Genomic DNA, 25,394 nt, shown 5'->3' on the forward strand with positions numbered 1-25,394 from the left:
CTAAAAGTTTGCTGAATCACAAATTGAACATGGTGTAAGAAAATCATACTGTTGCAAAAATAAAGACTGACACCATTCTAAACTGTAAAGCAGTTAAAACAATTTATTAATTAGTCTTGGCATTGGCAAGACATCACATGGAGCCAGTGAGTGAGACAGAAGGGGTTTCTTAGCTGAAAGAAAACTGGGAGCAGAGGCATAACTCTTTGAAAATGTAAAATAGTTGCAAAACATAAGGGAGTAAACTATCTTCCATGTCCATTGCCAGTAGGAAAAGAAGTGATGGGTTTATAGCAGGGAATGGCTAAGTCAAGTTAGAGTAGGGAATATCATTGAACTGTAAAGAACAGTGAGGCACTGAACAAGAACATTAGAGGAAATGTTAGGAATCTGTCACTGCAAATCTTTGAGAACAGGTTAGACAAACACCTGTCAGGAGTAATATAGATATAGCAGACATGACTGACACTAAAGGAATTAGCCCATCCCTCGAACTCCATTCCTGCTCTGTGTTTACTGAACCTCTGAAAAAAAAAAAAATCTTTGCTAAAACTTCCTGAAGGTTTTCTAAGTTATAGCTGTGAGAATCATGTGTTTTGAATCAATCCATGGGAATCACTGTTAGAATGTCACAGAGGGCAGCAGTGATGGCACTGGCTGCAACCTCTATACCTATGGTCTCACAAGGAATCCCATTTACAGCAGTGGATCTCCAAATCTCTTCAGAATTAGGTTTGATATTACCTCTGTGTTATGGGAACTACTTTTGCATTGGAATTCTAAAGAAAAACAAAAAGTAAAACTACTCCATCAAGACAAATAGGACAATGGGGTATGGATGCCCTTCCAGTTCCAATAAAAAAGAAAAATCTTGTATGACATATTGTGATACAATAGAAGATGTGTTTTATTTACCAGATGAACAGACAACATGAATAATGATCTGTTCATCAGTAAAACAGGAAAAAATAGCGAAAGAAAAACTTCTTTCAAAGTGTTTACTGACTTAGCAGTCTAACAGCCTTATCTCTCTTCCTCAGCCATGCTTTGTGAATCAGCAATAGTGAAATTTTCCAGGAGCCCCTAGATGAAAGCGGGTGGAAAGGGTGATTAGGGATTTCCGGTCGGTCCGTGACCTCGCCCTGCAGTGGGACAATCAGCGCATTGGCTCTGACATTCTTTCTATGAAGCAGTGCAGTGACAGCTGGACTTGCTTTCCAGAAGTCATCTCATCATCTGACAGCATACCTTAACTTTCCTTAGTGCAGGAGACAAACTACCTTGAATTTCCTACTCTTCTGAGTTTTCCAAGCTGGTGGCAATGGCAAATTATCTTGGAGTTACCTCAGCAGTGTCTTTCATCTGGGTTATGACATTACTGGCTCAAAATTACTTTGTAACAGGTACGTAAAGTTCCACTTTTTAAAGTCTTGAAAAAAGTAGCTGCATTTACAAACAGAAATGTGGGAAAGGAGCATGTGTAAATGTGTTTCTGGCAGAGGAAACCACAGGGCTTTGAGAGTACAGTGCAACAAAAACTAGCATATAGGGAAACTTTCATTTTTGGTCTAATTCAATTGCTTAAAATGCTGAAGCCTTTTTATCTAAATGCCACAGATCTGCTCATTTTAAAGATCTGGTATCACATTTAGGATTAAGCTCAGATCTACTGAAATGTAACTTTATTTTGTATTATTTTAAATACCACAGCAAACAGTTTTGTACAATCCTCAGAGAGCAAAGCATGAGACCAGTTCCCTTTCAAATCCCATTATCAACTTGACAGAATCCATCCTATCTGCAGTAGCTGCTGGGATATCTGCAGATGCTCAATGCACACCAGAAGCTTCCAGATGCTTCACTGTTTTTAAGGAGTTAATGCTTGTTCTATTTATGTTAAAGGATACATACAATTATTGCAGGCAATTGATTTTCTCACCTACTGAAAGACTTCTGGACTGAGTGAATTAGATGCTCAAGTCCTGTTGAAATTCCACAGGATTGGAGTACCTAACAACAGTGTCCTCCAGCAAAACCAACACTGTACAATTTCCACTGGGAAAGAGGAGAGCTTGAGGAAGTACCCTTCCTTGGGACACTTTCTCATGCACCCTCATGGCTCCAGGAACTCCAGTTAAGCTCAGGACTGATCTCCAGCTCTGTCTTGGAGCTGTTTTGTGGCTTGTCCTGTCCCTTCTTGTAGTAGTTTGCTGACTGGGTTTCGCATGTGGACTCTGGATTTAGGTTGTGAATTTAGGCCTGTTGTCTCCAGGATAGACTTCAGGCATGTGTAGAACTATCTCCTGCTGTTCCCAAATGGACTTTCTGGATGTGTGACTCGTTATCTTGCACTCTGGGGCTGGCAGTGAAACCTGCCACTGTCCCCACAGTGGTGCTGTTTGGTGCTGTGGGACTGTGCCCTGCTTGGTGAGGGCACAGCCCTGCCTGTCACCCTCTGCTCCTGGCCCCTTTCCTTGTGGAACAGCTGCTCCCTGACACCAGCAGCCAAAGGGGGCTCTAATAAATCAGAGTGAAGGTTAGACACAAGGCAAAGAGAAAAACAACAGCTTCCCCCCAAAAAAAAGAAAAAAGAGAACTAATTCACAACAAGGCCAACATCCACAGCTTACAAAAACTGAACAATTTTCTTCCTGTTCTCTGGAAGCTTTGTCTTGCTGTAAGATTCTTCTGTCCAGGTCTTCCCACTTATTTCAGTAAGCCAAATTTTTAACCCAGGACCAAAATACTGAGCAGAATGTGCCAGTACCAGCGAGCAGAACTTCAAGTACAGCTATGTGCAGCTTGTGGATCAAAAAGGATAAATTGTATTGACCCAAATCTGAAGACAGGGAAATAACTGACTAAATAAGGTAGAATTTAAGTCCTTGATAACAGCACACACATCTTCATTGAGCAACAGGGCTTCTTTGCATCCCCCTGCAATGTGTTTGGGCTTGACTTGTGCTCAGGTCAGGGCTGGATGCAACCACAGTGTGTCTGGGCACTGCTCCAGTGTTCAGTGGCTTTCCCTCTCTGCTGAGATAGAGCCACCTGATGCAAAAATGTCTCTTCCAAATATTTAAACTAAATGTAAGGACAGCAGAGATGCATCGTTTTCCAAAAGGCATTTCCAGCCCCACCACATCCAGTGGGAGCAGGAGCTAAACACCTGTCTGTTCTTAGCACTCCACATAAGTTTAGTCACTTTCTATCCCCTTCTCATCACAACAGTGGCTTGGCTGCCAGTTCTATCTTTTCATTCATAAAATTATTATATTTTCATCCATAAAATTAATCAGTTTAACTTGTCTTGTTAAGAAGTCATGGGGTGGACTTGGAGGCTTCACTTGAGAGTTTATGGACTGCCTGTGTTCTGAAGGACAGATTTTATGAAATATTCATTAGTGTACACATCTAGTGAATACAGTCTGACAAACATATTGAGCAAGGAAGTAACACCTGTGGCTGGTGGTTATCTGACATGCCTGCAATGAAATGCTGAAATGTTTCATTTGACAGGGCAATTACTGTATGTAACTCCAAAATAATCTTTTTTTTTCCAGTAAATGCTCCCAATAAAATATGGAGGCAAAATAGTAATACTCTTTCTCCTTATTTGTGCCAAGTCCTGAATTTTGTCCTATGCCCTTAACACAGAGGAGAAAGAAGAGCAGGTGTAACCTGAGCTATGCACTTGCTGGTGCAGGTGTCACACAGAGTGTGCCAGCTGTGGCTGTTTAAAAAGCTGGATGAACTGCCTGGAAAAGTGTTATATTCACCTGGCCTATTTCTTTTCCTGCTCCCTGCCAAACACAGTGAATGGAACACTTGACAGTGGCTGGAGAATGGAAGCATCATGCCAAGCTAGGAAAAGAAAGAAAAAGGGTTTAGGAGGAATAAGTAACATCAGAAATGATAAAATCTTTTTATTTTCTTATTGGTATATTAATTCCATGAAAAATTGTGTAACGCCTTTGCTCTTATATACTTTACCAACTTGATAAGGGTGTAGTAGCAGAATCAATGCCTTGGTGCAACAGCTAGCTTTAATTTATTTTAAAAAAGAAAAGAAAGAAAAAAGGCTGTATAGGCATTCAGACTAATGATTAGACTAATGATTTAGACTATTGTGTTAAAAATGCATTCTATTTTTAAAATATGTCTTTTATGTTAGAAGTTTTCTGCTATCCTCAAGCTAGAAACTTTAAAAAAAGTTCAATTCAGTTGATCTTAAATTCTTCATGAGGAAAAAATGTTAATAGTCAAATACTAACCTTGACTATTTTATGGCTTAATTACAGGTTCCATTAATTCACCTTGCAGGATCAAGGGTATAGGAATTTATCTTGATCAGAAAGTGAATTTCTCAGAAGCAAGTAATGGATGTAATCAATTAAATCTACAGCTGGCAAGTAAAAAACAAGTTGAAGAGGCTCTGAAACACGGCTTTGAAACATGCAAGTATGTGCCATCAGTTAGTGGCCCACTACCTTTAGTGAACACCTTCACACACAGCTGAGGCTGGTGATAAATCTCATACTAAAAGCACTGATGCTTTTTATTGTAGCTATGGATGGGTGAAAGATGGATTTCCTGTTATTCCTCGGATAACATCCAACCAGAAATGTGGACAGGGAAGAACTGGAATAGTACAATGGAATACTGGCAAGGATAAAAAATTTAATCTCTACTGTTTCAATTCCTCAGGTATGTAAGCATGACAACTCCATTTTCTGTGTTTTGGCTTATATTGTTTTTTTTTAATCCGCATTAAAAAATCATAAAAGTGAGTAATTTCATATAATTTGTTGACCCTTTCCCTCCAGTTTAAATACTGTCAAGCTGTTCTTAGCTCAGAAGCTTCCAAGAAATGCAAAAGATTAATTCAGTTAATCCAAATTAATAATTTGGTGCTGCCATGAAAGCTCTTGAGGAAGAGTTGCTTTTACCATTCCGTAATGTTGACACATTACTCTTAATATGTTTTGATTATTTGGATATGATAATTTAAAAGAGAGTGATTGAATCTTTAACCAGGGTGCCTGTGTGTAATGTGTCTGTTCTTTCAAAAAGGCCAAGAGTGGGGTACTTCAGGAAAACTGGATTTTTTTTTATAAAGGGAATTGTATCCATTACGCCAAATTAAATTATAAGCCAGAACTTCCATGACACCATCAAACTACATTGCCAATCTATAATCAGTAAAATCCAACAGTTCTTTTTAATTTGCATCATCCTAAATGTGAAAAGACCTCCCCTTCTCCTCACTGACTATTTACAGATTGAAGATCCCCTAATAGAACTGGGACTTTGATATAAGTTAGATCTCAGCACAATAGATCAATATTGTTTCTTAATGGCTTCTGCAGTATTAAGTAAAAATAAGTAACTAGAGATGTTGTGTCCCATATCTATGGTTATTACATAACAAATATCACAACAATTAGATCAAATAAAGGGTCATTTCATTATTTATAACCAGTTCCTAGACTTTGACAATGAGTTTAGATAAGAAGAACAGGAGAATATGTCAAAAACCCTGAAAGTTTTCAGGAACACTGTGTGAACAAGAGTTGGAAAGCAGGAGAAAGATGGAGATGCATCCTGCCTGGTGGCTGTGAACATTGGAGGTTCCAAAGAGACTGAGGATAAAGCTGTAGAGAGAAGGTCTATCAAACATGATGTTCCACTGCATGAATTGTGTGTTATTCTGCATCAAAAATTTTTGGTAGATTGGGTAAGGCTAAAGAGGCAGCAAGTAACTCCAAATTATTTGCTTTGTTTTTGCTTTAGTTAAAAGAAAATAAATACACATATACTGTTAGAGTATCGCTCAATGGTTAGAAAACCATTTAATGTATATTTCACATTGGGATGATTCTGCTGTCCTTTACCTTAATTTCCAAACTGTTACCTGTTCTAGGTATTTCTTTCTATTCCATTCAAAAATATTTGTCAGAAGCTCTTTTTGTCAATTTTCTTGTGCCAAAAAAACTTGCCAAAACTCTTGAAAAATAGTTTAATTTCTCATAGTGGAAAAAGTCAAGTCCCTGCCCTTTGGCATTACATTCTGTAAAGGTGACTGCGTCATCAGACTTCCCGTGGGGATTCACTTGGAAAACAGTACATGCATAGTTTCCCTGGTATTTATGTTGTAACCTGGTTGCTACTTCAGTGAAATTTTTATAGCTTTACAGAATACAGAATTTTACTAGCAAAGTAGAATGTTCACATTTTCACAGGAGCCTGATTCAGAACTCAGCTTTTCCACTTCCATATAAAACTTCACTTGCCACCTACATTTTTATACAGATGACATCTAATTCTATTAAATTACTTTATTTCTGGAAATGACGTATTTTTCTTCAAACCTGACTTTTTTTACTTCCTATCTTCTCCTCCCCACTTAGAATAAAATCTCTTTATTATCTCACACCAGTGCTTAATTTATTTGAAACTTCTATGGGCTACATTTTTTTACAGGAAATTTTCCAAGTATCAACAGTATACGCCTATATTTAACATACATATAGCACAATTGAAGTATTTTTTAATATTGAATCTGCAGTTAAGCTTCTTACTCTGTGGGAGGTTATCCTGTTGGGTTTTATGTGCAGTATTACTCTAAGTAGTTTTCATGGGGAATATCAGTCATTGGTACAAATCATAAAATGAGTACCACACTTGCTCAAAGGAGTGTTCAACTGTGTGAGTAATGATAAAAGCTGTATAATCTAGGTTTTAACCATATGTTTGAAATAGGAATGCATGGTTTGGGTAAAGCTTTTGTAAATAAAAAAAAAAAAAAAAAAAATTTCCAGAAGGGAGGAACAATTTCAATAAATGTGTGGGCAGAGAGTACAAAACTGGCATCCAATACAACTTGTATTATTTCTTTTCCCTGCTGCAGATGTCCAGATTAATTCATGCCAACCAGACCCAACTACCACATTTCCTTCATCAACTGCATCAAGGGACTTCACTGCATATTCAGCCTCTGATTCGACTGAGAACATCACAGCAGTGCCCACTGTGACTGTGACTGAGTCAGAACAACTCCTGAAAAAGAGATTTCGTGTCATATGCGTGACTGAAACGATCTTACCAACAGAGGGGCCCACCACACCAGTGCCAGAGGAGCACTTGCTCACTGACTCTCCCAAGCACACTCCCCACCTGGCCTTCAAGAATGATGCTGTTGTTTTTGGAGGTAAAGGCCTTATGTGGTAGTTATTCAAGGAAAGAAGTCAGTAGTCAAACTGTTCACTGCTATTTTTGTTTGCTGCTCCACCATGCATGTTGATGTAGCTGAACCTGGAGGCAAAATAGTAGTATTATGGATTTGAAGAACAAAGCTTATAGGGCAGAGGATTTTAAAACAGTTTTTAAGAAGAACTAAGATCTGATTTTATACTTTATGATAATTTTTTAATAAAATAGTGTAAATTCATTCTCATTAATGTGATTTGGGGTAAATAAATTTCTGCAAACATCTTGGCAAACTCTCAGTGTAATGGAACACTCACCAGACTCTTAAAACCAAAAGAAACCAAGAAAGTTTTAAGAAGAATTGTTCTCAAGGTATGAGGTGTGAGTAAGCAATCCTAATACATTGCAGTGGAGAAATAGAAACTAAATCTGAGGAAAAGCATGCTAACTGTAAGGATAATTAATCACAAGAATGTGTTCTCTAAGCAAGTTATAAAAACCTTCCAATGAGCAGATTAGACAAGTATCTGTCAGGGATGGCCTAAATTCCAGTTTTAGTCTATCCTGAAAGAAATGAGTAACTCATCTTTTGATCTTCCTAATATTCTATTATTCAGTTCATGTGTATGTAGTCTTGTACTAGGCAAAGAGATTTTTGCTCCTAAGCCTTCAGAACATCAGCTTTAAGTACACAAATAAAAACTCTCTGCTTATATCACTTTTATCTTCAGGTATCCCCACTGCACTTCTTGTACTGGCAATCATCTTCTTCATTATTTCAGTTGTTCTAGCAGTCTGTTATATCAAAAAGTAAGTTGCTTTTTTTTTGTTTTTCTCTTTGTACTGAATTAACTCCTAGACTGCAATCACTGAATATTTAAAAAATATAATAAAGGGCAGAAAAGTAATGATGATGACACAATAGTGTTGCACAAATTTTAAAAATCTTAAACCCTGTTTTTACACAGATAAGTTTGTTGCTGCTGTTGCCACTCCCTGCTTTAGAAAAGGAACACAAAAAAATACTGCCTATTTTTAATTGGTCAAGCAAGCCTAGTATGAAAATTTCCAAATGTGTCAAAATAGCAACACTGAAATGTACATCTGTTCATACATAAACTTGTTTATGGAGTTTTATCCTTCTTTTTTCTTCTGTTACACTCAAAGTGAAAGTTTTTATTACTGCGCTAGATTTTGCTCAGAAAAAAAAATAGAACTCAATTGTCAAACTTAAAGACCTTCAATATAGTGCATCATTAAATGCTACTAAAAAGTGTGCAGTTCTCACACTCTAGCCCAGACAGCTTTATCATTGTGTACCACAAATCCTGAATATATGTTGTCTGTTTTTTAAAAAAATACCAAAATATTTCTTTAGAAACACACTGCTTGAAAAAGCACAATGATCTAGCATGCCACTATCCTCTGAGAGACTTCTGCTTGAGTATGGCAGAGTAATTTAATTCTAGCTGTTTGAGTGATACTACCAAGCTATGTCATTATTTCTGCTTTACTATCTTTTTTTTCTTTTTAAAGGTACAAGAAAACCTTCCCATTTTTAAACAAGAATCAGCAAAAAGAAACAGTTGTAACTACTGCTCTCAAAGAGACTAAATCAAATGACCAAACGCCTGAGAAGGAAACACAGAATAATGGAAATAAGGTAGAAGAGTGTAAAACTAAGCCTGAGGCCACAGTAAAATGTCTAGAAGCAGAAGTTTAAAGGAAAGAATGTACAGTACTTGATGGAAGTTTAAAATGAAGCACACAGAACTTAGCAGTGCTTTTAAACATAAGTGATTGTAAATACTCATATTTTCTCTGTCTTTAACATATGAAACTTTGCTTTTTAATAATTACATCTTTGGTAACAAATATTCTTCAGAAGAACATGGTATCTTATTTACTTGAAAAAAAATTTACGAATCCGTATTACAGCTCATTTTTCTTTAATAAAGAAGCATTTAGGAATATGTTATTAATGACATGCACTAGGTTAACTATTTGCATGGAACTCAGATCAATATATAATGAAAATGTTTTTTTTATCTGGATGGAGGATGTCTGCTAGCCTGATGCCTAAAATAAAATGCTGGCACTGTAGTTCTTCCTCATGTAGATTAGCTTATTTCCATTCAATAGTTGCATGCTGTTTTTAAAAATATCTGTTTACAAACAGAAGAAACAGTTGTGTTTACAAGGGAGTAAAAACTCAAAGGATTGTCCCACTGTCATTCAAATACCCAAGGAAGGGTAAAAAGATGCTGTTGTTTATATATATGTATATATTTACAGCAGTGAATAACTTTCTTAGGTACCTTCATTGTATCATAATTTACTGTTTTATTTATTAAAACCATTATCATTCTTCCACATCAGATATTTGACAGAGGGGGACAAAAGAAACCCTTGAACAAGACTTATACTGGAGATCTTTTGTGTGTACTCAAGTGGCTTTCTTAATAAACTTCTCAAGAGGTATGGGATGTCTACAGTACTCCCTAAAAAATAAACTATGGTGGATATGTTTGTCTGGACAATTTATTCTCATGGAAACTGTCTCATGGTAAAAAGGATTCATATAACCTTAATGTTACAGAATAAATTAGTTGTTATAAAATAACAATATTAGCAGTTTATCAAATATTTACCCGAATAAAGAATTTAGATGACTTTAACTTACCTTTATGTGTGAAGGAGGTTGTTATGCCAAAGGAAGTTGTTGCCTTTTTTTTTTTTTAATCAGGCAGCTTGAAAAACATAGTCTTAGATAATAATAATGATTTTTAAAAGAGCAATAGAACTACTCACCTATATTGTGTTTTCAACAGTGTAGGGTACTGGACTATTAACTTTAATATTCTTCATTCACATAAATTTTTAAATGCCCAGTGTTTTTACATTCCACTAGTAGTGATTTATAGTGTATTTCTAACATTATATTTAGAGATTCCCTGGGTTGTTTTTTTTTTTCTCTTTTTGCTTTTTTTTTTTTTTTTAATAGTTCAGAAATATTTTATTGCTCCAGGTGATGCAGTATAGCTCTAAAAACTGCTAATTTCAGATATCCATCAGCAGAATTTTAGCAGAAAAACATGCAACAGAGGACAGCACTGGACACAGCTTTCCCAGCCAGTTAAGTAACTCCTTTCCTTGTAAAGGATCACAGTAACACCTTGGATCCTGAATGGAAGTGCTCTGTGAGGAGTAGACAGCACAAGTAAGGCCATCAGGAAAAGCCACAGCCACCAGTCATGAAGGTGCCAGAGTAGCAAATGGGCCCAAGAACACAGGCAAACATAGTGGATTACAGGTAGTTTGTGAAATTTTTTAAATCTCCCTTCTGCTTCTCTTTTCCATGTTTTAGAGATTAGAAATTCCTTGCTTCTCTATTCTTTTCCCTACAGCCAAGAGGTAATTATTATGTTGGTTCTATTTTAGAGCTAAATAAGGGTGCTCTTTTCTCCTGAAGTGTTTACTTGCTAAAAAAATCTATCCTGTTTTAACGAGATATTGCCTTAACCTCTCACTGTCTTATTTATCATGTACCTAAAACCCTCAACTTTCATCCCAACCTTCCCACTGATTCCTGACCAGTGCCCATGGTTTGATCGGCCCCTCCATTTCACTACACAATTTATGCAACAGCACAAGGGCTAAAGGAGCTGTTACACTGCTCTGTATGGAATAAAGGCAGCTCTAAGTACTAATCAACAAGTACTGTATTTGATATTGTCTCTATGTACTTAGCACAACTCAGTCACATTGGAATTGGAAAGTACAAAATATTCCTGCTCATTGTTTAATGGAATTGCAAGGGATGCACTACTACAGCACAAACAGGAAACATTTATTTAAGTATCTGGACCAAGAGTGTCAAACACCAAGCCATTAACTATAGGTAGCAGAAACTTAAGAGAAATTCTTGATTATGTTTCTGATTTTTTTCAAGTGTTGTGCTTTTTTCTTTTCTTTTTTTTTTTTTTTTTTTAATGAGACCTTCTCAACAGTTCTGAAGCTCCTTGATGTGCCAGAGCTGCTCAAGCACTTTGAACAAATAATTCATCCCAGCAAGCAGGAGAGCACAATCTGTACTTGTCACTTGATGGTAACACCACTCAGATTCCCACATTGAGGCTACAGATGTTTGCTGACCTTAGGCAAAAGGGGTGCCCGGCCTGCAGGAAATACAACAAGGTTTCCAGTCCAGCCCAATCCTGCCTGGAATATAGGGATGCCTTTGTCGTGGGAAGTACGTGTGTCCATGTGTGAACAGAAGCGGGCAGGAAGGGGAAGTACTACTCCTTTTCTCCTCTTTAAATTAAGAAAAAAAAGAGTAGAATTAAATATTGCAGCATCAGGATGTGGATGACCCAGAGGATGCTCTAGGATGTCTGTTTCTCAATGGCTTGTTGTCCTTTATGGGTGTTGGGGTTTGTTTGTGGAAAGGTCAGCGAGCATTGACCTTTGCCACTCACATCCACCGCCCACATCCTCCCTGCAGACCGGGATTTGCACCAGCAGCTGTGGCCTGGGATGATCCCACTGAGCCAGGCACTCGGACTCCATTAAGCATCATTTAAATCACTATTTAACAGAGATCATAGTTCAGAGTGAAGGCACTGTGAACCCTGGGCAGTGCAGCACTGAGGGCGAAGCAAGGTAAAAAATGATCCTGGTTTTGTCAGTGCAGCTGTTACAGTGTTTCTTAAATAAACCAACTCTATATGGCACTTCTGCTGTGTGTGAGAATGGACAACAGGAGTGTCAGTGTGGCCAGCAGGAGCAGGGCAGGGATTGTCCCCTGTACTGGGCACTGGTGAGGCCACACCTCGAGTGCTGTGTCCAGTTCTGGGCTCTTAGGAAGGACATGGAGGGGCTGGAGCAGGTCCAGAGAAGGGCAATGGAGCTCAATTACGATGAGGGAGCTGGGGGTATTTAGCCTGGGGAAAAGGAGGCTCAGGGATGACCTTATCACTCTCTACAGCTGCCTGAAAGGAGGCTGTAACCTGGATGGGCTCGGTCTCCTCCCGGGAAAGCAGCGACAGGATGAGAGGACACAGGCTGTGCCAGGGGCGGTTCAAGTTCAACAATAGCAGGGATTTCTTCACTGAAAGGCCGATCAGACATCGAAACGGGCTGCCCAGGGAGGTGGGGGAGTCACCGTCCCTGGAGGTGTTCAAGGAACGACTGGATGCGGCACTCAGTGCCATGGGCTGGTTGACATGGAGGTGTTCGGTCACGGGCTGGACTCGATAATCTCAGAGGTCTTTTCCAACATTACTGATCCCGTGATTCACTCAGCGACAACGCCACCGCCGGCTGCCCTGGGTGCAGTGGCCTTGCAGCCGGCAGCAGGGCGGAGGGAAGGGCGACGAGGGCTGTGAGAGCACGGCAGAGCCGCCCCGGCCCCGCTCCCGGCCCCGCTCCCGGCCCCGCTCCCGATCCCGCGTCCGCCGTGTCCCGGCAACGCGCGAGCCGCGGGCTTGCGTCACCCCCGCGCGCCGCCGCCGAGCGCGCGCCTGCGCGGCGCGGAGGAGCGGCCGCGGCGCTGCGGTGCCCGTGGGGCGGCGGCGGCTCTCCGCGGGACGTGCCGGGGATGCGGTGAGCGGGGCGGGCGGGACCCGCCCCCCGCCGCCCCTCGGCGCCGAGCGCAAGGCCCGGCCCGGGGGAAGCCGGCGGGTGCGGGAAGGGCAGGGCCGGGCGGGGGGAGCGGGCGGGGCGGTCGTGACGCAGCCGGGCTGAGCGCGGCCCGTCCCGCGCCCGGCGCTCAGGGCCCGCACCGGGGGAGAGCGGGCGGGGCGCGCCGGGGCCGTGAGGGGCTGTGTCCGGGCCCGTCCGCGCCGCTCGGGGCTCCCCGTGGGTCTGCGGGTGACGAGGGGCGTGTCGGGTCTGGAAGGGTGAACAACAGGGAACATTTCATAGAGGGAGGGACTCATAGGGATGAAAGTCCAGCTCCTGGCCCTGCACAGGACACCCCAAGAGTCACCCCACTCAAGTGCCTGAGAGCATTGTCCGAACGCTTCTTGAACTCTCTCAAGCTTGGTGCTGTCACCACTTCCCTGGGGAGAATGTTGCCGTGCTCGACCACCCCCGGGGTGAAACTTTTCCAGTTCTGCGGGCACCCTCGCAGGTGTTTTCCAGGCTCTTCCGTGCTGGGTTTTAGGTGCTGAGCTGCGCAGGCCCGCAGGAGGCACGGTGCTCCCTCAGGGCTCGGAGGAGCGCAAGGCTGGGACATCCGGGAGGAGATGTCCTGGAAGGTGACAGCTTGTGCTGTTGGCGTGCGTGGCCTGGGCGTGTGCTCACAAAGCTCTCCCCGGAGAGCGGGGCGGGAGGCGACTGCAGCCTTCGGGAAAAATGGCTGGAGGGAGAGCATATCTGTGTGGAAACAGAAATTGGTCCCAATTCCAACGATCAATTGGAAGCTTGCTGTGGTGAAATTGCATAGGTATGCTCTGACAGGAGCTCGCTTGGTGTGATGCGTTTTGCTCACACGGTGATGAGATCTCCACAGCTGTAAATTTTCTTCTGTGTCGGGTTAAACTGGAGTGCTGCTACAGCTCCCTGCAGGGCAAAGTGCTGCTTCCTCTGTGATGTCATCAGGAGTTTGTAGCGCAGCTCCTGTCAGATTGCTCCGTGTTTGAGTTTAGGTGGATGTTCTGCAGTTCGCTTGCCCTCGCACACCTCTGTCTGTAGAAGTCTTAAAAGGGCCTGACACAACTGGTTTGCTTGACAAACAATGAACTCTGCAAAGAGGCATTTCGAGGAAAGTCAGTTGCAGAGGGATCAAGGGGAGTAAGTAGATAAATACTCAGAGAGCATGGCATTAATCCTTGAGCAGACTTCTGGGGAAAAAGTTTTGGGTGTAAAGGAAAGATGAAGTAAGTTGGAGTTGGAGACATTTGAGCAAGTCAGTTCCCTAACATCCTAAATTTGAGTGTTGTGCAGATAGGGAGGTCTCTAAATTGGTTTATACTGACATGGGTTCCTTGGCTTACCAGTTTCAGAATGCTGTGGGAGTTCTTTTGCTGCAATGTAAGTTTGATGTTAGAAAGCTGATTCCTAATGTGATGTCTATGTATAAAAGACATTGATGTGCTTATTTGCAGACATTCTGACATTCCCACACAGAAATATTTAGAATAAACAAAGATTGTCATAAATTACCATTGTCATCTTAAGATTTTTTTTTTTTCCCATTCCATTGGATGTATTTATATATGTGTGTGTTGGAGCTGAATCTGTGTGGAAAGTTATCTTATTTAATAGAAGTATTGCTCTAAGCAAAATAGTACATTTTTAGTAAGATTATAATGCTACATTCCAGACTTTTCGAAGTGTTCTGTATTGTTTCTAATCTGCATTGTTCAGGTTATGTTACTTGTGGAATAGTTACTGTAGGCTTAAAAGAAAGTGAGGGAGTAGCCACTCACAAACACAAAAATGTAACTCTCTCAAATATTTTTAGCAGAGACTCTACAAGTGAATGAGAACTTCTCTCTACAGAACTGAGGTGAAGAACTTCACCATGGGTCAACAGATTTCAAACCACACACAAACTGTAATTAACAAGTTGCCAGAAAAAGTAGCAAAGCATGCCTCTTTGGTTCAAGAAAGTGGTTTCCTAACCTATGAAGAGTTTCTGGGAAGAGTAGCTGAACTTAATGATATGTAAGCCTTACTTCATTTCTTTATTTTCTTTTTTTTTTTTTTTTGTTTTTTTTTTTTTTTTTTGCTTTGTTTTGTTTTGCTTTACAGAGACCTTGTATGCAATATATTATTGTGTGCTGGCTAAGCCAGAACTGGCCCGATGGTCTTGAAATGTTTCCTTCATTTCTTTGTTTTTATAATGGTTGTAATTACACTTCAAAACCAAAGCCTTTTCTCCTCTTAAAATTTAGTTTTCTCCAGTATTCTTCTTCCAGCAAGTGTTGCTCTCTTTTAAAAGTTCACAAGGGGTGATTTAGCATCATCTTTTTATTAGGGTCACCTGTGTCCCTTATTTTCTCTCTTACACTTGAAGATGCAGTGCTGTGTCCTCTCTGCTTGTCAGTAGGAAGGAGCTGTAGGAGCCTGGTAGCGACAGCAGATCTACATGAGGAGGGTGGCACCAGAGGCAGAGCTGTTTTTGCCACCTCTGCAGACATGCAAGGCTGCTCCTCATTAAGGATGAGATGTATCTTACTGTCCCAAACCAGTGACCTAGATACTCCCAAACAAAAGGCTGCTTTTTTGTCAGATTTTTCATAGCCTGCTTTTTGTTTGAGCAGTACAATGACAGTAAAAGGAAATGAGCAAAAAAGCAGTGTTGTCATTTTTAGCCTGTATTTACGGTATAAAATTAGAGTGATAACATGAAGTGGAAACACGTACACACTGAATAAGGACTTTGTAATGTTTGCTTGAACTAAATGTCAACTAAATATTGAACTAAAATGTGAATTTGTATTCAGTTTAGAAATTATCTTGGAGAGGGTCATACTTCTGTGAATGACCTTGAAGAACACATAGCTGTCTTCTGGGTAGACACATAAATAGGTTTGAGAGAGCATAGCCTGATGTTTTGCCTGAGACTCCAGGCATATGTTAGTAAATTCACTCCAAAATACTGTTATTCAAGTTGTTTCCTTCTTTCCAGTGTTTATTTAAGCCTGAATGCATTCTGATTCTTATGGAATAGACCGTTGTGTCTGTGTTCCATTAAAGAAACAAATCTTAGGTCACCTGGCACGTTCACCTGACTACCTCACTATTAATATATACTAACAAAAATACACCTCATCAACATATGCTGGGTTTTTTTTTACATACTGTTGAGGAAATAACCTTTTAAGATTGGAGACAATTTTTTAGTGGGATTAGTGTAATAAGCAGTGAGAGTATATATGAATTTAAATATCAATAAACTACACCTGCTTGCTGATGCTGGATCAAAAGACTTGTGCAATATTTTCTGAAGTTTGCTGTGCAATTTAAAGAGAAATGGATTGTGTATTCAGTGACATGCTAAGAAGGTCATTACTCTATATCTTGATGCCCCTGGGCAGTATTGCTAAAAATCTCTTTTAAGGATAGAGAGCAAGCAGGTGAACCATAAATAATCCGACTTGGCTGAGGTTGCTGATCTTTGCAGGTCCAGCACATGGTGTTAAACTGATGTTGCTTTGTTTCAGTACTGCAAAATTGGCTTCTGGACAAGACAAACATCTGTTATTTGAAGTGCAGCCTGGGTCTGATTCTTCTGCTTTCTGGAAGGTGATCGTTAGGATAATATGTACCAAAGTAAGTGTGAACATTTTAATTTGATGGGCAATTTGTATGCAAAGATTTGAGGGCTGTCAGTTTTTTACTTGTAAAATCCAGCAGCTGCTACATGTGTTTTGATATAGATGTTGTATTCAAAGATGCTGTTGGAGATAATTTAAGTCTAAATTCTCAGTTTCTTGATAAAGCATGGCAACAAAAATATTTTTATAAGTTTAAAGGAATGGTGCCTTCCAGTGGAGCACTTACAGCCTTTTAGTTTCAAATGCAGGTGATCTGTGAGCTCAAGTAATCCAAATGTACTGCAAACTGTAGATTTTGAAATTAGTGGAGAAATTAATCAGGTCTTCCAGGCATTATTAGTTGAGCTAGTGTGCCTGTACATAGTCTGATCCCTTAGAAAACCAATCTAAAGCTTAAATGTTTTATTTTATGGCATGAACTTACAAAATTTGCTCTGTCTAATGAGGAGATTTCTCCTTTGTATCCTATCAGGTAAAGTCCTTCAATGATCCTGAATCCCCTTAGTAATTTAACATGTGGTTAAACAAGCCAACCCTCAAGCTCTCTTTGAAACCAACAGTTAGCAGTTTTCTGTTTACTCCTAATTTTCATTAAGGCAGCCATCACTGTAGGCAATTTTAACTTCAGATATCAAATGACTGATTATCCTATGCTTCCTTCTAAGTACAGCCCAGTTTTTTGGGCATTAGGTCCCTACTCACACCTGAATCAATTTTTGAGTAGTGGTGGCAATTGCCTTGCCCTGAAATTTTGGTGTGCTGCCTGAGGTGTTCCTCAGGCTGCAGCACCTGTGGGCAGTCCTGGCTCCTGCTGAGGCAGGCTGCAGCTTGTTAATGTGAAGGACACTTAGGAAGGGGACTACTGCTTTACATGAGAACTGCAGTGCTTTACAAATGTTCTGAGCAATGCCAAGTTAAAATCTGATAAGTAATTGTAAACAATTCTTACATCTTAAGATAAATAAAACAAGTGGCATCGTGGAAGCTTCCAGAATCTTGAACTTATATCAGTTCACTCAACTTTATAAAGACATCACCAGTCAAGCAGCAGGAGTTCTTGCACAGAGTGATACTTCTGAAGAAGCTGCTGAGAGCTGGACGTCTCTGAGTTCGTGTCAGGCCAGCTTGTGGATGGGAAGGTATTTTGTTACACTTCAGCTTTTGACCTAGTTACAGCATAAGCATTTTGGGAGTTGTGCTTCAGGCCTGAACTACAAATACCTGCTGATGAGAACTTCTTGCTCTTGGCAGCTGCAACTTTGTACCATCACAAACACCAACAGACACCTTCCCTTGCACCAAGGGAGCTGCAGTGCACTTGGGTGAAATCCTGAAATATGGTGTTACCATACCTTAGCTTCAGAGCAACCCTTTTAGAGATCAATTCTAATATAAAAACAGTATATGTTGAATCTCCTGAATAAGGAAATGGGAGGAAATGGAACCAGCTACAGCTACAGATCCGGGGGGTTTGACAGTATTTGTTTAACGGATTTTGTTATTGTTCCACTTAAACTTTCTCTTCCTCTTACATTTTGGCATGTGAAAGTCCCCATCTGTTGCCACTAGAAACCTATCAATTATGGTAATATTTTAACTTGTAAGACTGGAAAAATGTGAACTGTCTCGCTCATGTTGACCTTCTGCTTTGTTAACCAGAGGAAAAACAAAAGACTGAGGTCAACACCTGCAATAACTTCAGTTCAAACTGAATGTAACAGCAAGAAGCCTGTCACCCTTTCCCCATGTGGAAGTGTTGCTGTTACCAGTAATTCCTTACTTTTTCTGGATAAGTTCAGGGTTCTAACTCAGTTTGAAGTGAGGTAGAGCTAGGCTTTACAAGAAAAGGTGGTAAATACTGGTAGAGTTCTCTGTGTTCAGCAGTGAAGAGCTGACAGCCAGGTATTTTAATGAAACAGCCTTAGCGTCACACTTCAGCTGTTGGAGTGAAAAAGGGGTCACCTGTGTTGTCACTCCACAAAGCCCACTGGTTTTTCTAAGTCAGTGGATTGCAGAAGGTATTACTTTCGTTTCATTTCATTTCCTGTAAATTGTGAACATGTTTGAGCAAGATCAGGAAAATTGCTTTCTCAAGGTTATACCAGAACACACGTTTTTCTGGAAATGATCTTTTGTTTCAAACAGACAAACCAAACAACATAGGCCCCAGATACTTATGCAAAACAGCTTTATATATTGCTAAAGTCAATGAAGAAAATAAAAGGTTTCCTATGTGAGTTTCTCTTTCAGTTTTTCAGACTTGGAGACAGGGGAGATGAGGTCTTGTTTGTAGACTTTGTAACTTGAAGCAGTATCTGTCACAAATAAAATCAGAGTATACTTTGCTAAAATGATGCAGTTTGCTGAGCTTGAGTCTTAGCCAAGCTTTTTAAGTAACTAAGGGAAATACAGGCTGAAGCATTTTCAAGTATTCTACACCAGTGAAATCTTCTGTGTATTTTTCTGTGATAACCACCCATTTGCCTCAGTTCTTCTCACTTTTAGACATTTTTCAGCTCTGTGAAGTTGGCCTTCACCATCTAAAAATAGCAAGTGCTATCTGTTTCATTATTCTTAACTTCTTCCACTACAATAATACTCCATTTCTCGACAACATCCACTTCCTATTCAGAACATTCAAAATATGTCTAAATGGTTTATGCTTTCTGATAAAGAAGAGATAAGCATTTCCTCAATCTGTCACTCCTTTATTTTACTGTTTCTTCAGGAATGTAGCCATGTGACTAAAGCTGACTTTGCAGAAACTTTATAAATAGGCCTTGTATAATTGCTTGTATAAACATCAGCAAATCTCAAAAATTTAAGTGCTATTAAAGGTTAGTACTCAGAATTGCATGGGGAGGAAAATGAGAGGGAACAGGTCTAAAGAACACAGTGAGCAGGCTGTTGTCCTCACTGTTATGCAAATTACCATCTGTAATTTTAAAGTAATTTCTCCAAAAGCAAATCAAAAAGGACCTACAGAAAGATAAAACAAAGGCATGTTGACTACTGTTCAGTAGCTGGCTATTCTGTACAGTTCAAAAATGAATCTGTATTTGACAAGCTGCCTTAAAAGCCTAAGCAAAAATGGTCTGGTCAATAGTTGTTAAGGTGGACTGAGTCCTGAAATGCCATTTTTTTCTAGAGTGCTATCTCTGCCCCTCAGGTCAGAACAGGGATTCCTAAATCAGGATTTTTGGAAAGCCTAAGCATTTTAGAGCACTTCCTTGGTTGTTTTGGAAGTGAACTGTGACTACAAAATTGTGAATTTTACATGTCTGCATAGGCCAGTGAAATAGTGCTAAGGATTCTCTGCACCTTTTTGCACTTGAGAAGTCTTGATGGTGCAAGTATTTCGGATACTCCTGTTAAGAGGTTTAGATACAGATATCTGTTATTTGGGGAAAAGATATAAAATGTCAACATCTGTCTTGGGTAGTGAGATAATTTTTAAATTTCCCCACCAACAGAAACACCTGGGAGTTTAACTGGAAAAGCTATGATAACAGTCATCTTGAGAGTCCTAATCTGAGGAGCAATCATATGGAGCATATTGCAAGCTAAAATCATCCTTTTCAATCTAATGAGCAGTTCAGCTCCTGGCATTTTGGTTCCATGTGAAAGGAGTGAACATGCATTCTGGTAGTGATCCTCTTGACATGTGTGTTTTTGTCTAGGATATAAACCAGCACACAGAAATTTGGCAAAGTTCATTATGGACTAGTTCAGCCTTAGGTGCAGTGACAGGAAGGCAAGTTCTTCTCCTGCCTTTAATGTAAACAAGGTTTCTGGTCTCCTGCCCAGTCATGTGATACGAAGCACTTACACTCCTCACACTTCCTTGTTGATATGAAAAGGGATTTACAGAACCCTTGGCAACACCAAAAGCACCTGATACAAATACTAACACAAAAAAGTAAATGAACATTCTGGCTTAGTTTAGTTCACTGCTGACATAGGCTGGGATGATATAAGTAGTCCATTCACAGATAAAAAGCACAGGTGTTTCTTTCTGGCCATCATTAATTATTATGGAAAACGTAGTAACTGGTGTAATTACTGGGGCATAAATATCAAATATTTGGAAGAAAACAGTGTCTTCTCTTCTGCAGGGTTAAACAGCTGACAGATGAAGAGGAATGTTGCATCTGCATGGATGGGCGTGCTGATTTAATCCTGCCATGTGCTCACAGTTTCTGCCAGAAATGCATTGATAAATGGTAATATAGATGAAAGGATATTAATTATTTTATAGTAGGCATATTTCAATTTGGTATGACAGATTCTATGAAGATACTTCCAAGCTAATGTACATATGATACATAAATCAGACTGAAGCAGAAGGAAAGCAGAAAATTTTGTAAAAGAGATGTGCAAGAGCTGTTCAGCATCTGTTTTGTAATTTCTTACATCTTTTTATTCTAAAATTGAATTGTTATAATCTTGCTCAGAAACTTGAGAAGATGATATATACAGATTGTGCAAATATGAAGGCAAGTTGGACTGTCTGTCACTTACTTGGGAAGTAGCTATCAGAGGGGTTTTTTTCCATATGTTATGCTTTCACTTCAGATAAATAGCATACAATTTAGTGATTTAAATATATCAGACTCTTCCAGAAAGATATTTCTTCTCAATGGTAGCACCTTTAAATTTACATATATAATGTGTAGCTTACAATGTTCAGCTTCACAGTAAATTGAACACCTTTGCGGCTTCTCTATCTCTGATACACCAGTTCTTGGAAAAGTGGGACAGAAAAATTCCTTTGTGGAGAAACACAGCTCTTGTCTGACCATGCAGGCCTAAAAAGATTAGAGAAGTATTCTGGCAGTGTGGCATTAGGGGACACAGACCTGCTTTGTTAATGCAAATAGGTTTACACAATTTGAGCATAAAAATTTGTTTTGTGGCTTTTTAGAAGACTTATCAAGGAAATTACTTTTGTAACAAACACCAGGCTTCCACAAGGAAAAAACATAGTAAAAAATTACTGGATCTGAGAATACAGCAAGTATTCTCTTTTCTAGGAAAATATCCTAACATCTATCAGCAAGACAGGGCTTAGTTTAGTGACTGTGCTGAAGAGTGGATTATTTGCTGCTTTGGCTAATGACTCAGCTGAACTCCTCACTAAGTTCCAGTTACACCATGCTTTTTTTTTTTGGTTTGTAATTTTTAAGGTTGATCTCCTCTTAATTTAGGCATAACAGAGGCTCCCAGCTCAAATGTAAGTGTTTGGGACCCCCGAGATGGTGGAGGGGGCTGGGACTCTGAGGGACCAGTTCTAAACTTCTGTGGGCTGCATGACCCAGGAAAAGGCTCCTTTTTATCTTTCTCTAGGAAGCCCATGGCTTCTAAGGATCTCGGCTGAATTCCTGAAGATAGGAAAAATTCATTTAGACAGTGAATATGCATTTAAACTTTCTGGCCAGGTAGCCAGTTGCATCCTGTCTGACCTGAGCAAATGGTAAGGAGGAACGTGATTGCAAATTTTCACTCAAAGAATGGAGCTCCCTTCAGAAGTCTTCCTCACAAAGAAAGAAGTTTTTAAACAAACAAAATAGATGGGTGGCCTAATCCAGTTAATGTGATCATTCTTGAAGTTCTCACTGGGTTGGTTTTTGTTTGGGTTTGGTTTGTCTGTTTGGGGGCTCTTTTGGCTTTTTCTGGCCAGCAAGAGACCATCAGTGAAAACCAGTCCTTTCTGTGCCTTCCTAACAGGAGTGACCGCCACAGAAACTGTCCTGTGTGCCGCCGGCAGGTGACAGGGGCAGGAGATTCCTGGGTGGTGTCAGAGGCCCCTACAGAAGATGACATTGCCACTTACATCCTTAACATGGTGGATGAGGCAGGGCAGCCCCACAGACCCTGACCCTGCCCACCAGGCTCATCATGGCACAACCACTTGAAGCTTTTGTTTTACCTCTTCTCACCGTTCTTCCACAGTCTGTCCTTTCCCACTCCTTGGATGCTGTGAGTCTGCGCTGCTCTCCTAAAGCACAGGGTATCTGAGCAAGGTTCTGTGTGTGCAGTCTTCATTATTAAACTGTTCTTTCAGCAACTCTTTGATCATTAGCACGGTTTACTTTAACAACAGTGTTTGGTATTAATTAACAGTTCAACTACTCGATGAAGCAACTTGTAACAGCACAACTACAACTGCAAACTGCTGTTTGAGCATCACAGTCTACTGCTGCAGAGATGAACCATGGCAGATGGCTTGACCTCACAGTTCCTACCCTTAAAAGCAGTCCCTTATTCACAACTAATGTGGATAAAGATGATGAGTTAGCACTAGTTGTTATTAATTTGAAATTTTACTCTTGAAACTTGAAGATGTCCCACTGCCTGTTCTTCAGTAGGAAGTTAATGCTGCTCTTAGTGTTTACAGATGCTTAATCTGATTTGTTAAGACTTTTAGTATTAATTATTTTAAATCTGTTTCAGAGAGTGTAGGCAGGTCTGTAAATGTACTTGTGCACTTCCCTTATTCTTCTAACAAGACTTATCTCTTAGAATATTTTTTAAAATATTATATTTAGCATAGTCTTATTAGCTTGGAAATGTTAAACAGTTTTTGTACACAATCCTAAAAGCAGTAAATCAGCTTGTCAGTAGCTTTTGATAAAGAACAGAAATTATTTCTAAACATTGGGCATATATGAAGAGAATGCCTTTATTTGAATTAGCTCTTAAATGTGTAGTTTAGTTTGATGCTGTGGTTTTATTTGCTGCTCTTGAGTTTTTGAAGTGATGAGACCAGAGTTAAAAGGTATATGAAGAGTTACAAGTGATAGACTAAGTAAGGGTGCTCTACTTTCTATCTACAAGTGCAATATGCTTTTATGTAGCAGAGGGAAACTTCTTTAACAGTAAAGTGGCTTGGAGTGAGATGTGCATGTGACAGCTTGGAAAAGGGATATCACAACTGGAGTGCAGCAGTATTTTATGTCTAGCAGAATAAAGTCTTTAAAGAGCTGGGTTTAGACAGTCTAAAACTGTTAGTATTTGGGAAACCCATCTTGAGCCTCTTGTGCATAAATAGTGTTATGGAAATGGATGGCTACTGTAGAGAATTAATTTATAAATATATATATATATCTTAACAAATACTACTTTTTTGCACTCAGTAACCTCAAGTTAAAACATTTAAGTGTAGCATTTGAGAGAATATCAGCATAAATCTTGCTTACTGTGAGACTCCATTTCTCCTTACCATACCTGTTAAAATTCCATTGATGCCATAAGGCTTAAGTCCTTTTGTCACAGACAGGTTCTGAACTAAAAGGCATGTGCACATGTAGATATGCACATTAAGGTTATTTTCCTTAATTGGCTACAAAATAACTTAATTACATCAATTTGTTGAAGAATGTGCATAGCATATGGCACCCATTTGAGCTTGGCTTGTGACACCATTGTCAAATGTATCATAGGTTTTAAGACAGAGAAGCAACACACCCTTTATGTGTCTGTCATCTGAGAGCCAGTATGGCTTAGTGTGTAAATCTGTATTTAGCTGTGGAAATACCCTTTTAGGAGTGTATATAGATGAGAAATCCTTTATTTATTTTTTTTTCCTCCTTTCTTAAGCCACTGATAGCAATGAGATATTCTTCAGTAAATGTATGGAGTGTTTGGTTGCATAAAGGTAGTTATTGTTTGGGCTGGAAATTGTTATTGGGCCAGGATTTCCCCACTAAAACATAGGCAAATATTCCTAATCATGCACCAGTTTGGTTTCTTTTTGCTTTTTGAGCTTGCATTAGTCCATGTTCAAAACTTTCAAATAACCTTTGAATTTTTAAAACTTTTTATATCACTGGAACAGAAAGAACATCTAAATGAAAGCTTCAAGCTAACTTTATTTTTCAAGTACAAGAACTATACTTCTGAACTGAGATTTTATAATTTGACTTTCTGCTGAGAACTTACATGAACTTCTTAAAATGTAATTTTATAATGATGCAAACAGGTTGTTAATTGCAGCATAATGACAATTACAATATAAGCTAATGCAAAAATTATTTAAATAGTGAAAAAGTAAACTTTGTATTCTGTACAGCTTTTTTAAATTAAGTTGCTGTAATTCACACTGCTGTGATGTAGATACTGTAATGTGTGCCTTGTAAAATATATGTACTGTACGTTATATGGAGAAATAGATACTTTAACACTGAAAAACTAGTAATTTGGTACTGGTTGGTATTACTTAGACTGAAGTGCAACATTTAGCAAACAATTTTGGAAAAGGAATCAATTGGAATCCATTGCCATGGATATGGCAATGAGTTCCAGAAGCTAGATCTTGAAAATGTGAATTACTGCAAATAGCTGTTGGTGAGGGGCATTAGAACAAATTAACTTTCTTGTGTTAAGTCAACATTTCTTACAGGTTTAATGTGAAATTGTAACTTAAACATTAGAGATGGTTTTAATAGCTAAGAACATTCCACATATTAAACTTTGTGTATGAATTGTGCAATAAAGTTACTTTGGAAGAAATGTCAGATTTCTTTTAAGCTTAAAGAATCTCTTGGCTTTAGTACCACAGAAGTCTGAAAACTGAGTTTTGGTTCAAATACAGTTGCATTGTATTTGTATGGTGTGGTTAAAAGTGTGGCACTGTGGGTCAGAGCTCTCTTAGACTTTGAAGGGTGGTATCAACAAGGTACCTCAATGCAGCTCTGCAAAAAAAACCAAACAAACCCAGCTCTGATTTGACCTCTTCTAGGTACACAAATTAAATTAAAACATTTTGCAGTGATAGGAAAAATTAACTCTAATTCTTAGAGAACAATATTAAGGAGCAGGTTTGTTCAGGGAAAGGATTTTTATTTTCAGAGAAGTGTGATAAACTTTTTCCCCAAGTTTTTTCATTATGTTTCTGAT

General features: G+C 39.4%; 2 protein-coding genes across 7 annotated transcripts; both read left to right on the forward strand.

Moving 5' to 3' along the window:
- Positions 1-862: 862 nt before the first annotated feature.
- Positions 863-11,095, forward strand: LYVE1 (lymphatic vessel endothelial hyaluronan receptor 1). Its single transcript, XM_056494195.1, has 6 exons — positions 863-1,403; positions 4,302-4,461; positions 4,568-4,707; positions 6,911-7,210; positions 7,941-8,019; positions 8,746-11,095. Exons 1-6 carry the CDS (start codon positions 1,322-1,324, stop codon positions 8,930-8,932), a joined length of 948 nt encoding a protein of 315 aa, XP_056350170.1. The 5' UTR covers positions 863-1,321; the 3' UTR covers positions 8,933-11,095.
- A 1,620-nt stretch (positions 11,096-12,715) lies between these two features.
- RNF141 (ring finger protein 141) lies at positions 12,716-25,012 on the forward strand. 6 transcript variants are annotated; one of them, XM_056494199.1, is made up of 7 exons: positions 12,754-12,813; positions 13,376-13,469; positions 14,678-14,880; positions 16,383-16,491; positions 17,454-17,635; positions 20,612-20,719; positions 22,224-25,012. In XM_056494199.1, the coding sequence occupies exons 3-7, from the start codon at positions 14,696-14,698 to the stop codon at positions 22,372-22,374; spliced, it is 735 nt and encodes a 244-aa protein (XP_056350174.1). In that variant the 5' UTR covers positions 12,754-12,813; positions 13,376-13,469; positions 14,678-14,695; the 3' UTR covers positions 22,375-25,012. The 6 variants fall into 6 exon arrangements, with proteins under 6 accessions (XP_056350171.1, XP_056350175.1, XP_056350174.1 ...); XM_056494196.1 differs by lacking the exon at positions 13,376-13,469 and having other exon boundaries at positions 12,716-12,813; XM_056494200.1 differs by lacking the exon at positions 13,376-13,469 and having other exon boundaries at positions 12,726-12,813; positions 14,681-14,880.
- Positions 25,013-25,394: the final 382 nt, after the last annotated feature.

Source organism: Oenanthe melanoleuca, chromosome 5 (genome assembly GCF_029582105.1).
Source record: "Oenanthe melanoleuca isolate GR-GAL-2019-014 chromosome 5, OMel1.0, whole genome shotgun sequence".
In the NCBI taxonomy this organism is placed as follows: Eukaryota; Metazoa; Chordata; class Aves; order Passeriformes; family Muscicapidae; genus Oenanthe; species Oenanthe melanoleuca.

Coding starts and splice junctions, on each gene's coding strand:
- LYVE1 (XM_056494195.1), top strand. CDS start 1,322: ATGGCAAATTATCTTGGAGTTACCTCAGCAGTGTCTTTCATCTGGGTT. Junction 1,404..4,301: donor TCAAAATTACTTTGTAACAG/GTACGTAAAGTT, acceptor GCTTAATTACAG/GTTCCATTAATTCACCTTGC. Junction 4,708..6,910: donor CTACTGTTTCAATTCCTCAG/GTATGTAAGCAT, acceptor TCCCTGCTGCAG/ATGTCCAGATTAATTCATGC.
- RNF141 (XM_056494196.1), top strand. CDS start 14,696: ATGAGAACTTCTCTCTACAGAACTGAGGTGAAGAACTTCACCATGGGT. Junction 17,636..20,611: donor GCCAGCTTGTGGATGGGAAG/GTATTTTGTTAC, acceptor TCTCTTCTGCAG/GGTTAAACAGCTGACAGATG. Junction 20,720..22,223: donor CAGAAATGCATTGATAAATG/GTAATATAGATG, acceptor CCTTCCTAACAG/GAGTGACCGCCACAGAAACT.